This window comes from Chenopodium album, chromosome 6 (genome assembly GCF_948465745.1).
Source record: "Chenopodium album chromosome 6, dcCheAlbu1.1, whole genome shotgun sequence".
Lineage (NCBI taxonomy): Eukaryota > Viridiplantae > Streptophyta > Magnoliopsida > Caryophyllales > Amaranthaceae > Chenopodium > Chenopodium album.
The window spans coordinates 60,648,813-60,660,812 of NC_137839.1; the positions used below are offsets into that span (position 1 = coordinate 60,648,813).

At 34.0% G+C, this 12,000-nt stretch overlaps 2 protein-coding genes across 2 annotated transcripts; one reads left to right on the plus strand and one right to left on the minus strand.

The window, feature by feature from the left end:
* Positions 1-633: 633 nt before the first annotated feature.
* LOC145634956 (major pollen allergen Ole e 10-like) lies at positions 634-1,685 on the minus strand. The gene is made up of 4 exons (XM_081686273.1): positions 1,574-1,685; positions 1,304-1,338; positions 966-1,203; positions 634-783 (listed from the first exon to the last, which is right to left on the minus strand). The coding sequence occupies exons 1-4, from the start codon at positions 1,638-1,640 to the stop codon at positions 752-754; spliced, it is 372 nt and encodes a 123-aa protein (XP_081542399.1). The 5' UTR covers positions 1,641-1,685; the 3' UTR covers positions 634-751.
* Positions 1,686-5,604: 3,919 nt separating this feature from the next.
* Positions 5,605-10,119, plus strand: LOC145636141 (uncharacterized). Its single transcript, XM_081687602.1, has 2 exons — positions 5,605-9,474; positions 9,621-10,119. The coding sequence occupies exons 1-2, from the start codon at positions 6,309-6,311 to the stop codon at positions 9,986-9,988; spliced, it is 3,534 nt and encodes a 1,177-aa protein (XP_081543728.1). The 5' UTR covers positions 5,605-6,308; the 3' UTR covers positions 9,989-10,119.
* Positions 10,120-12,000: the final 1,881 nt, after the last annotated feature.

A 12,000-nucleotide genomic window follows, 5' to 3' on the forward strand; every position in this document is an offset into this window, starting at 1 on the left:
ATTATGGACTTCAGAAAAACCATATAAGGGTCATATTTCGATGCAGGTTCGAAAATTGTTACAGCATTATGGACTTCAGAAAAACAAGAACTATAAGAATTTGTCCAAACAATAGTGCAGAACTGCAAACTTTTTTACTCATAATGTTGCAAAATCATTTTTATTATTGTTCATAACTAAATTTAGAATGTTGAATTCACTTTCTGTTACAAATGCTTAATCTTAACCTTCCATCCCCTGCGCCACCATCAGTTGTCCTAAATAAGACAAGCTAAGACAAAGCAGTAATCATCCGTATGCAAATTAACTTACATGTACATTGCGATCCGAAAAGAAACAATAACATCAGAAAGTATGACCCTGGACCTCAATTTTCATCCAATAACTATAGAGTAAGGCTAGTTAATAACGACGATATAAGTTTCAGTGAAAGATGACATCAGATATTCAGACTGTTACAGTCTATTGGTTTTTGAATGAACATGATCAACATATATTCAGCTAAAGCAAATAAAGAATCAATGAAAGAGACAAAATTGTAAAAATGTAAACACTATTAAGTTGAATAACAATTTCCATTGAACTACAACAATGTATCAATAGTTACACTGTTTTCGTACAATATATAGTTAATTCAGTCACATAAAAACCATCATATTCTCTGTAACACACAATTGATTTCCATTAGAGCTAGATAAAACACAAATTTATTCGTTAATCAATTATATAGTTATAATGTGACGCCGGTCCACTACACAAAGGGATAGAGGCATCCTTCATAGCCTGCAAAACAAAATCAAAATAAGCACACCATGTAAGCACAATGAGTGACACTAGACCACTATACTCGCGACAAATTAACCAACAGCAATCAAAATAAGTGAACAAACACCGTCTAGTTACTAGAGAAAACCGCGAAAAAGAAAGTAATCCATTCAGCAAACATATGCGTTTAGTAATCATACTTGGATCAGTAACAGCAACGAGGCCAGTCTCAGAGAAATCACAGTTAAAGGCAGAACGACCGGCTTTCTGAAAGTAGAGGTTCATGACAACAGAAGCATGGTTGACGAGACTAGTAGGATAGTAACACTGACCACCCTCTTGAATTATGCTGCAATCAATACCAACTTGGTTGCAAGCAAACTCAATGTTGTTCTCCAGATCTACATCAGCAGCCGACGGTTTCGCCACGCACCATGTCTTATTGATGTACATATATACACACACAACAACAAAAAATTGTAACACACATTTAATAAAATGGTTTGATAAAAATGGAAGTGCATGTATAGATTAGTACCTTTGCAAAAGGTACATCCTGAGCTAAAATTCCACCTATAATACACGTAAAATTCGATTATATAATGTAATATGTACACTAAACACAAATAGGCTAGAGAAAACATTAAAAACCCCCTCATAGTCACGTTACATGTTTGAGTTTTTTTTTTTTTTGGTGGGAATCACATGCTTGAATTTTACGATCAACATGATTATTAATTCCAAACAGAGAAATAACAATTAAAAAAGGGAGAAGTTGACAATATAAACTTAGAATAGAGATATTTACCGTGGTTGAAAGAAAAAAGCAGGACAGTGAAGCAGAGAAGTGAAAAGGAGAGAGTGAAATTTGCCATTGCTATAAAGTAAAACTCAAAAAATACGTAGTAAATACACTTGAATTTTATTTTTACTTGTAACACAGTTGATAAAATGAAGGGTTTATATAGAGGAAGTTGGACAGAACAATTAAATTAACATAAATAAATATATTAATAATATACTTTGTCTATTATTAATTATTTATTATTACTAATAATTGTAATTCAATTTGTAATAGAATGCAAAGAGGCCATATACAGAATACACTCATACAATACAGTGAAACTGACAATTTCACAGGTTAATATCATTTGAATGGGTAAAAAGCCTTGAAGTAAACACAAATTAAGAATTAATTGTCGCAGGAATTATGTTTGTTTTTGGCAGTAAATAGTTGATTTAGAAATCAAAATTTCTTTTTCTGTAAATCATTTTATCGTTTCATATTCTTTTCTAAGCATCTGGTAAGTTTTAGTGTTTTAACAGTAGAATAAGTCAAGTAGAATAAATGAAATGACAAAGACATGGAGTTAATTTATTTTTATTTTTACCACAGTTGATCATTATTGTTATAATTAGTTCATTATCATTATAAAATGTACCTTTATAATAAATGACTGTCCCTCAAAAAGAAAATATATCGTAATGCATGACTGATTTTTTTTTATTTTTATTTTTTTAACAATCTATAGTTAAAATTGATGGTAAAGACATTAGAAAAATTAAAGTGCTACTTGTAAAATAAAAAAGTTTAATGATAAGGAATTAAGAGGGGTAAAAGACATGATCAATTTTAACTATAGATTTCACTCTCCTCTGTTCCTTTTACAAAGTGAAAAATAGAAATTTTAAAACATGGCTATAAAGCCTATAAGAAACTTTAGTGGAGTTCAATCTTACACCATACTTCGTATTATCTATTATCATTGCTTGTAGGCCTCCTTCACTATATTTGGGGAAAATCCAAGTTTCATCTTTGAAATAAATCTGTAAATATATCTCTTCAATCTCACAAAATTCACAATAAAATGTTTTTATTATTTTTTAAATAATAAAAGTGAAAGAGTAATGACACAAGAACAAATGCTTAAAGTTGTGAGAGGAGACGACCATTCATAAACATTATAGAAAATATGATTAATACATTTATAGCTCCCACATACATAAGGAGTTATGCGGAAGCTATAAAATGGGAGTTTGCTAGAATATAGAATAAAGATATACACACAAGAACCAATCTGATAGGCGTGTCGCATACCTAACAAAAATAAACCTGACTAGACCATTACTGTGTAGACAAGTAAATAAAGATCGGATCCCAAGAGATTATGATTCAACTAATTAAATAGACTCAACTAACTACTAAGCAAGTAACCAAATAAAATAATTGAGAATTAATAACTAAATATCAAAGTAACACGATTAAACTAAATAATATGATAAATCAAATACTAACGACATCCAAGATCAAGCATTACCACAAATACAATCAATGCAATTATAATTTTACCTCCAATATATAAATCAATTAATAAGAGGTAAAGTAATCCTCAGATAATACGAAAGGTCAATGGCTTCTCTAATCACAATTTCTCATGGAGTCATGTAAATTAGAGACATTCAGCACATTACTCTTTCTAATCATTCATTCAACTATTCTCATGATGAACTTCAAACCCTTAATTAATATATTCAATTCCGTTAAAACCCAACTCTCGTTGCGATTAAAACAAAGGAATTAATAACAATACTAAGTATCTCTATTCTTGTACTGAAATAAGCACAATCAATTAAGCATGTCAATTGGGATTATTATTGGAGAATTTAAAGATTTAATTCATGCATCAATCATATTCAAGCTCTGCCAAGATCCCGGATTAAGAGCTACTCACACATATTAATGGAAACAAAAACGATATTCAATGAAGAAAACATGATGATTTTTTTTTTTTTTTTTTTGACAAAATGAAGAAAACATGATTAATAAGTAAGTAAAAGTAAACGAAGAAGAAAAGATGAATACCAATTACTTGAATGAAGAAAAGTACCAATTATTGATGAACAAAGATCAAAACTTGAAAGTGCAATTTAATCTAGATCTAGAAAGAAAACTAGGGTTCTAATAAAGGTTTAAAAGCCGGAAAACAATAACTAAGTCTTTAGTCATCGGGGTTTACAAAGGAGTATTTATATCCCTTAAATAAGAAATCCTGAAGAAGTAGGAAAAATAGGTCTTCGACGGATAGCCAAGGCAACGCTGCCCAGTCGGGCGCGCAAGACGTTCTCCGCGGTTGCTAAACCACGAAGCTTATAACAACACATATCCTCATCGTCGTGGCTGCCAGGGCAATGCTACCCTACCAGGGTGATGGGAGCAATACTCCGTAGTAATACTTTGCTAAATATATTCTCCTACCTTCGCCCTGGCTACCAGGGCAAGGGCGGACACGGGATACTACTCCTTCATCATAATGAACTCTTGTGACCATCTAAATTAGTCTCGTTCATCCTGAAATATATTAAAAATAACGAAACTACCCATTAAAGCATTATATTATCACAACCAAAGTAAATCAAGCTAACATAAGTTATGAACAGCTAATCTAGACTCGAAAACTACCTAAATGAACTCTAAAAACACGCACAATATACGACTTATCACCATCCTAGTGAAAATGCCGAAAAAATTGGATTGGTAAACATAATCACTCCTAGCCCCCCTAACATAAGACATTAAGACCCAACCAAAAAAAAAAATCTCTTTTTGTCCTATGAATTTTAAGGTGTATGAGGTTTCATATTGGATTCTTTAAGCGAAACGATAGAGACTCTATTTAAATTTTAAATTCATCTAGGTCTATCAAGATAATCTATTTTATTTTGAGCATAGAAATATACAAAATTACAAATACATACAGTCTAGCGGTATCTGATTGACTCAAAAATAGAGTGGTACCATGAAAGCTATGAACTTAAAAACGGAGAGCCTTCGTATCTTAATACATGTATTTAATTGATTCGGAGCGATTAGAGTGGGATCCACATTTTGAGGAATATGAGTCGAAGCAATAACAAGAATATTTCTAGTAGACCCTCTTTCACAATCCCTGGAGAGATAGTTCACGAATAGATCGAGGGAAAAGTAATTCTGTAATTCAACTCATATGTTTGCAAGGAGAGATATTAACCTGAACTCCCTCATTTGTTGTCCAAACAATTTTCAGAGATAGGGTTTTCTATTCTTCTTTTTTCTATGTAAACAGCGTATAACTCATCCAAGTGACGTTTGGTTTGCAAACTGGTATGAGGTTGGAATCAGGAATGAAACCATAGTGGTATGGATTTGGAACTTGATTCTTAATACCATATGTTTGGTATGTTTATGGAATGCAATTTTTTTCTTTTATTTAACACCTAAAAGTATGGGAATGAGCCAAACCCACCCCTCCAAGGTTTCTAAACCCCATACCTTGATGAGAGTTTGAGGTATGAGTTTGAAACTCTTAAAATCATAAAACAAACATAAGGTATGGGTTTAAACCATTAAACCCATACCTTATACCTTAATTATGTGAACCAAACGCCCCGACAAATGTACAATCAGGACGAGGGGGCGGACTATAATTTCTCATGCGATAATTCATTTGTTTGACACCCGTGATTAGATATGAAGCCAAATCAGGATGAAGACCACGTTGGTAGCATCTTTATTCTTGGGGGAGATTCACGTTCAACTTTACTATAAGTCTCTATCATGTTCTGTACAGTTGTACTATACGTAAAAAAACTTCCACTATGAGTATTACAATTTGCAAGTTGCATAAAAAAACCAAACAAGGAACAGCCACCAACCGCGTTAGAAGTCGATTAAAGTTTGATTTTGTGCTATATACTCTTTGCATTCATATTATGTAGGAGGAAAAACAACAAGAATACAAGATAGTGGAAAATTTTTACATGGAAACAAACACAATTACTAAATCTCTTTTAAGATTAATTCATAGTATAGATTGTATAATAGCTAAAAAAAAAAAATCATTTTAGAATATTTGATAAAAGTTGTCCCTGATATCTTTTCAAAATCAGAAAAAAAAAAAAAGAAAAAAAAAGAAAAAAAAAAAGTCATATCATCGATTATAAATTTATAACTCCCTAAGACCCTAAGCCATAGATGCATGTATAATGCAATAACTAATTCTATATAAAAAGAGAATATAATGAAAAGGTAAAGTAACGACTATTTTTCGTATGGAATAATATTTTAAATTTTTTGGTGGAGAAACAAGGTATATAATTTAAACGAGATTTGATATCAGGTAATAAGTATCACCCTTAAAAAAATTTAAATCAATTAAGCTAGTTTCATTTGCTTTGTACGAGTATTGATGGCAGAAGTTTGACAAAGAAAACTGTGGGTCGAGAGGCCAATTGGCGCCCATACTATATTATTTGCTTCACTTGGATTTATGCTTAGGCTTTAGTGCTTTACTCCATTATATAAACTCTATTCCAATTTTGGCTGACTATCTAGTCAACTAAGATAAAACTTCCATAAAGTTATACAATTGAAACACGGTTCCACTCGATTACAAATCATGTATTGAACCTCATAGATTCAGATGAATTTGATCAGCAAAAACTAAATATAAATGCACCCAGCCACCCATTGAGTGAGCCGAACATACTCGTCTCAACAAACAATAATGTCGCCCCAATATACTACTTTCCTCGTAACTTATGTTTTACTGATAGTCTCCCTTACAGCAACTGCTGTTTTATCAGCAGACAGTGGCCTGCAGGTTGAACTAGAAGCTTTGAAGGCGTTCAGAAACTCGATCACCAACGACCCTCTGAGTCAACTCTCAGGCTGGAACAGCAGCAGTCATCACTGCAACTGGACTGGCATATCCTGCGACCCATCTACGAGCAATGTGATTGTGATATCCCTGACTGAGAAGCAGCTCCAAGGAAAGCTCTCGAGTTTTGTTGGTAACTTGTCGAAACTTCAGGTTCTTGATCTAACCTCTAATGCTTTCTTTGGTCAAATTCCTGCTGAACTTGGGAAATGCTCACAGCTTATAGAACTCACTCTATTTGATAATTCTTTTTTTAGCAACATTCCACCACAACTAGGCAATCTTCGGAACTTGCAATCACTAGACTTAGGAAACAACTTTCTTGATGGAAATATCCCTGATAGTATCACAAACTGCATAAACTTAGGTGCACTTGGACTGAACTCCAATAAATTTACTGGTAAGATTCCGTCAAACATTGGAAATCTTAAATCTCTTCAAGTTTTTATTGGTTATAACAACAGCTTTGAAGGTCCTATACCTGATTCTGTAGGAAGGCTGATGAAATTGCGAGTTTTAGACTTTAGTCAAAACAAATTATCAGGTAGACTTACTTCTTGGATAGGGAACTTGACAGGTTTAGAAACACTTCAGCTTTTTGAGAACTCGTTGTTTGGAGAAATTCCGCCTGAAGTTGGGAAATGCAAGAACCTTACCCTTTTGAACATTTATAGCAATAATTTTGTTGGAAAAATACCTTCTGAAATTGGGAATTTAGTTAACCTGCAAAAATTAAGGTTGTACAAAAATAAGTTGACTTCAGTAATTCCGAAGTCCTTAATCAACTGTAAGTCATTGACACATTTGGAGATTTCAATGAATGAATTAAGTGGGAAAATACCTTCTGAAATTGGGTTTTTACCGTCGTTAGAGATGTTGATGTTGCACTCTAACAATTTCACTGGTTCAATTCCGCCTTCTATAACCAACCTGAAAAACCTGACATATTTCTCAGCAAGTTTCAATTTCCTGACAGGAGAAATACCATCCGATATTGGGAAGCTATATAACTTAAAGAACCTTACCTTGAACCAAAACCTACTAAGTGGCCCAATTCCTTCTAGTATAACCAATTGTACACAACTTCTTGCCGTAAGCCTCAGTTATAACAGGTTAATTGGTGAGCTCCCACATGGTTTGGGGCTGTTAACTAACATGACATTCTTTTCAGTAGGAAGAAATTCTTTGTCTGGTAACATACCGGATGATATCTTTGATTGCGCTAGTCTTGAAACTCTTGATTTAGCTGTAAACAACTTCAGTGGACCGCTGAAACCAAGTATTGGGAATATGAGTAATCTGAGGAGGCTGCAACTTCATTCAAATTCTTTTACAGGGAAGATTCCACCAGAAATAGGTAATCTTAGCAGGTTATTTGCACTACAGATAGACAGAAACAGGTTGTCAGGCCGAATTCCACATGAAATCTCAAAGCTCGCTCTCCTCCAAGATCTTGCCTTGCATGACAATCGACTAGAAGGTGAAATTCCAGAGGAGTTATTCCAACTCAAACAGCTTACTATACTTGAGTTGCAGAACAATCAGTTTAGTGGTCAAGTTTCAAATTCTATCTCAAAACTCGAGCTTCTTTCAACCTTGAACCTTGGAGGAAACAATTTCCATGGGCACATTCCATCAGGCATGGCTATACTCAGCCGTCTAACAATGTTAGATCTTTCTCACAACAATTTCAGTGGGTCAGTTTCAGGACCAGTTATAGCAAACATGAAGGGGTTGCAAACATACCTCAACTTATCACACAATTTTCTGTCAGAAACAATTCCTGAACAAATTGGCATGTTGGAGATGGTACAGTCCATCGACATGTCACACAATAATTTCTCAGGACCTGTTCCAGCAACACTCAAAGGCTGCAGAAACCTGCTGAACCTTGATTTATCAGCGAATGAGCTTTCTGGTTCACTTCATGAAGGTATGTTTGATGAGACAAATCCTCTTACAAGCATAAATCTGTCAAGAAACCAGCTCAATAGTCAGATTCCTGCAAGTTTGGCAAAGCTGAGGCAACTGAATTCACTAGACCTTTCACAAAACCAACTTTACGGGCCAATCCCTGACAAGCTCAATGACCTTTCAAGTTTAAAATTTCTTAATCTCTCAAACAATCATCTTGAAGGTGCTATTCCACAAAACGGTGTCCTCCAAAACTTCCCTGTATCAAGTTTTTCGGGAAACAAAGGGTTGTGTGGGACCAAACTTCTTCGTTCTTGCACCAAGAAGAGCATCTCCAATTCTATGCGCAGGAAAACAATATTGACCTTGATACCCCTTTTGTGTGCATCAGTATTGTTACTTCTTATAATTGTCATCCTGCTTTATAAGCAGCAACAACGTAATCAAAAGAGAAGCATCAGGGAAGTTGAGGGACTTGAGACACCTGAGATAGATAATGCAGGAGCTTTAACATTGAAGAGATTCAGTTCAAGGGATATAGAAGTTGCTACTGACAACTTCAGTGAAAGCCGTGTTCTTGGTAGCAGTAATCTAAGCACTGTCTACAAGGGAACATTGCAAGATGGGAAAACTGTTGCAATAAAGAAGCTGAATTTAGTACAATTTGCAGCAGAATCTAACAAGTGTTTCTACAGAGAAGCCAAAATCTTGAGTCAGCTAAAACATCGAAACTTAGTCAAGGTGATTGGCTATGCTTGGGAGAGCAAAAAGTTGAAGTCGTTAGTTCTAGAATACATGGAAAACGGAAATTTAGAGCAGATCATTCATGATCTTTCAGCAGACCGCTCATATTGGACTTTATCAAAGAGAATTGATGTCTGTATCTCTATAGCTGAAGGATTGGCTTACTTGCATTCAGGTTACGACACCCCTATAATTCACTGTGACTTGAAGCCTTCAAATATTCTCTTGGATAAAGATTGGGAAGCTCATGTCAGTGATTTTGGAACTGCTCGGATGCTGGGTGTTCATCTTCCAAATGGTCTTAGCAGTACCACAGTGTCAGCATTCAAAGGCACTATTGGCTACATGGCACCAGGTAGTTCTTCTGCACCAGTTCTCTGTCTATAAAGAAATTCATCATTTGCATAAACATAAACTAGTTATTCATTTCCTGAAGTACTGTTTTGCCAATGTCTCTAGATTGATTCAGTTGTTGAAACTAAACTATGTTTCTTACTGCAGAGTTTGCGTATATGAGGACTCTTACGACCAAAGTAGATATATTCAGCTTTGGAGTTATAATCATGGAGTTCCTCATGAAACAAAGGCCAACAGGTCTTACTGAAGAAGGCGGATCACCACTCACCTTGCGCCATCTGGTGGAAAAGGCAATGGCCGAAGACAGGCCACTTACTGTTATTGACCCTGATCTGTCTTCAAGTATCACAAGAAAAGAAGAAGTGATTGTCAGAGAAATTCTTAAACTAGCATTGTCCTGTACCTCCCTTAATCCTGAAAATCGACCTGACATAAACTTGGTGATGTCGTGTCTAATTAAGCTAGATAGTCCCATAAGCTGTCAAAACCATGACATCCATTCTTCAAAGTAGATTAAGGAACGAGTAAGAAACTTCTCTCTGATAAGTAGTCCAATTATGAATGGTAATTTTCCATCTTAACATGTTTTGCTTTACTAAGTACAGACATAATGACATTTTTGTGTATGGTGATTTTCTTGTAATTTTCAAACTTTTCTCATTTCTATTTTCTAACGAGAGGTGTTCATGATTACAACTTCTATGCATAGCACAAAACTACAGTGATCCATTTAACTCCAAATCATTGAACAAAAAGAGTCTAGTAAATAATTAGTAGTCATATATAATTTTGTGATTCAATAACAAGAAATAGCTCATGTAGTAACTACAGGTACAACTGTCGAATTGTCAATCAGTTAGAACAGAAGCCAAAGCTAGAAACTGTAAATAAAAAAAAAATCAGGCTTAAATTACATCTTTCACTTTCAAATTCAAACAGAAAAATCTAGTCATCAAAGGAGGAACATAAAGAGGCAATCCTACCTAGAAGCTACAGCAGTCATAAGTTGAAAACAAAAATCTCAGTTTCTTCTATAACAGATACCTCTGGGCCTCTGGTGTAATACACGCAATGATTTTACTACATACCACGTAGATTACTACATACTACAACAATCATTAATAACTGTACGTCTGTACATTACTATATAGTTGTTAAGGCATAGGTATCATATTATCATCAATGATTAGTTGTTCATATTGTCCTTTCCACTATTTCCAAACATCATAATTTAATAGTGTATGAGTATACGATTATTAATTCCACCAGGTTGCAAAAAAAACACTCCAATTACCTCATAAACATTTCATGTCTCTATGTACTTGAACTATTCTAGAAGTTCTTTGGTCAATTTTGTTCCAGCTTCAGAAAATTATACTTGTATTTATTATGAATACACTTTAGGAACTTAAACAAGAAAATTAAGCAATCTGCAGTATTTGACTTGCCTATACTTCAGGAATTTCACGTGTACATTGTTTACCTGAATTGCTATTTATTACAAGTATAATTTCTCATTTGTAAGGGCTATGAGCTAGGCTGTAATATTCGTTACTCTATTTTACATATCGTAAAATATGAAGTCAAATAAGTACATCAACTTGCCTCATTCTAACACCCATATTGATGTCAAAACCATGACATTCATTCATCAAAGTAGATTGTGGCACGAAGAAGATAAATTATTCTTACAAGAAGGTGCTGTGGATTGTGATTTTCCATCCTAACATATTCTTTCTATTGAGATGAAGGACACATTTTTGAATGATGATGTCCGTCTTAACACTTCTTTTTCTTTTTCAATGAGAGGATTGAGAGGTATTCATGAATTTCGACTTCTCTGCATAGCATGAAACAACATTGATCCAATTAACGCAGAAAAAACAAAATAACCTGGTAAAGGATAGCTAGTAATAATTAGTTGGTCAATATAAAATTTTGTGATTAATAACAAGAAATGTCTCATCTAATTACTACAGAAACAGTCAATCAGTTAGGACAGAACTACATAATCCAAGTCTCGAAAAACTGCAGCTGAAAAATTAGGCTTATTCAATTACCTGTACTATAACTCAAGCTTGCTACTGACAATTTCTTACAGAAAAGAACTAATAATCAAACTATCAAAGAATGAAGTCAAAGAGGTAATTTTAGTCCTAGATATATGTTGAAAGCAATATGCATGCCTGGCTTCTTCATTCCATAATAGTCACCTCTGGGGTAACAATCGTAACATTTACAATAATTTACTACATATATACTTCGTAGATGGAAGTTGTTTTTAAGTAAACATTACAACAAAGTACAGTTACTAAGGCTTATATATTATAATGTCGTCAATGATTAGTACTTCACATTGTCTCAATCCCTCATAAAATATAGCATGATTTTCAAACAATAAAATATATACAAGTCGAGTCCTTTCCACTATTTCCAGCATCATAATTCAATATAAGTATGTGACTATTAATTCCGTACAGATGGACTATAACCCCAAGAAGTAACATACAGAAGAAAAAAAATA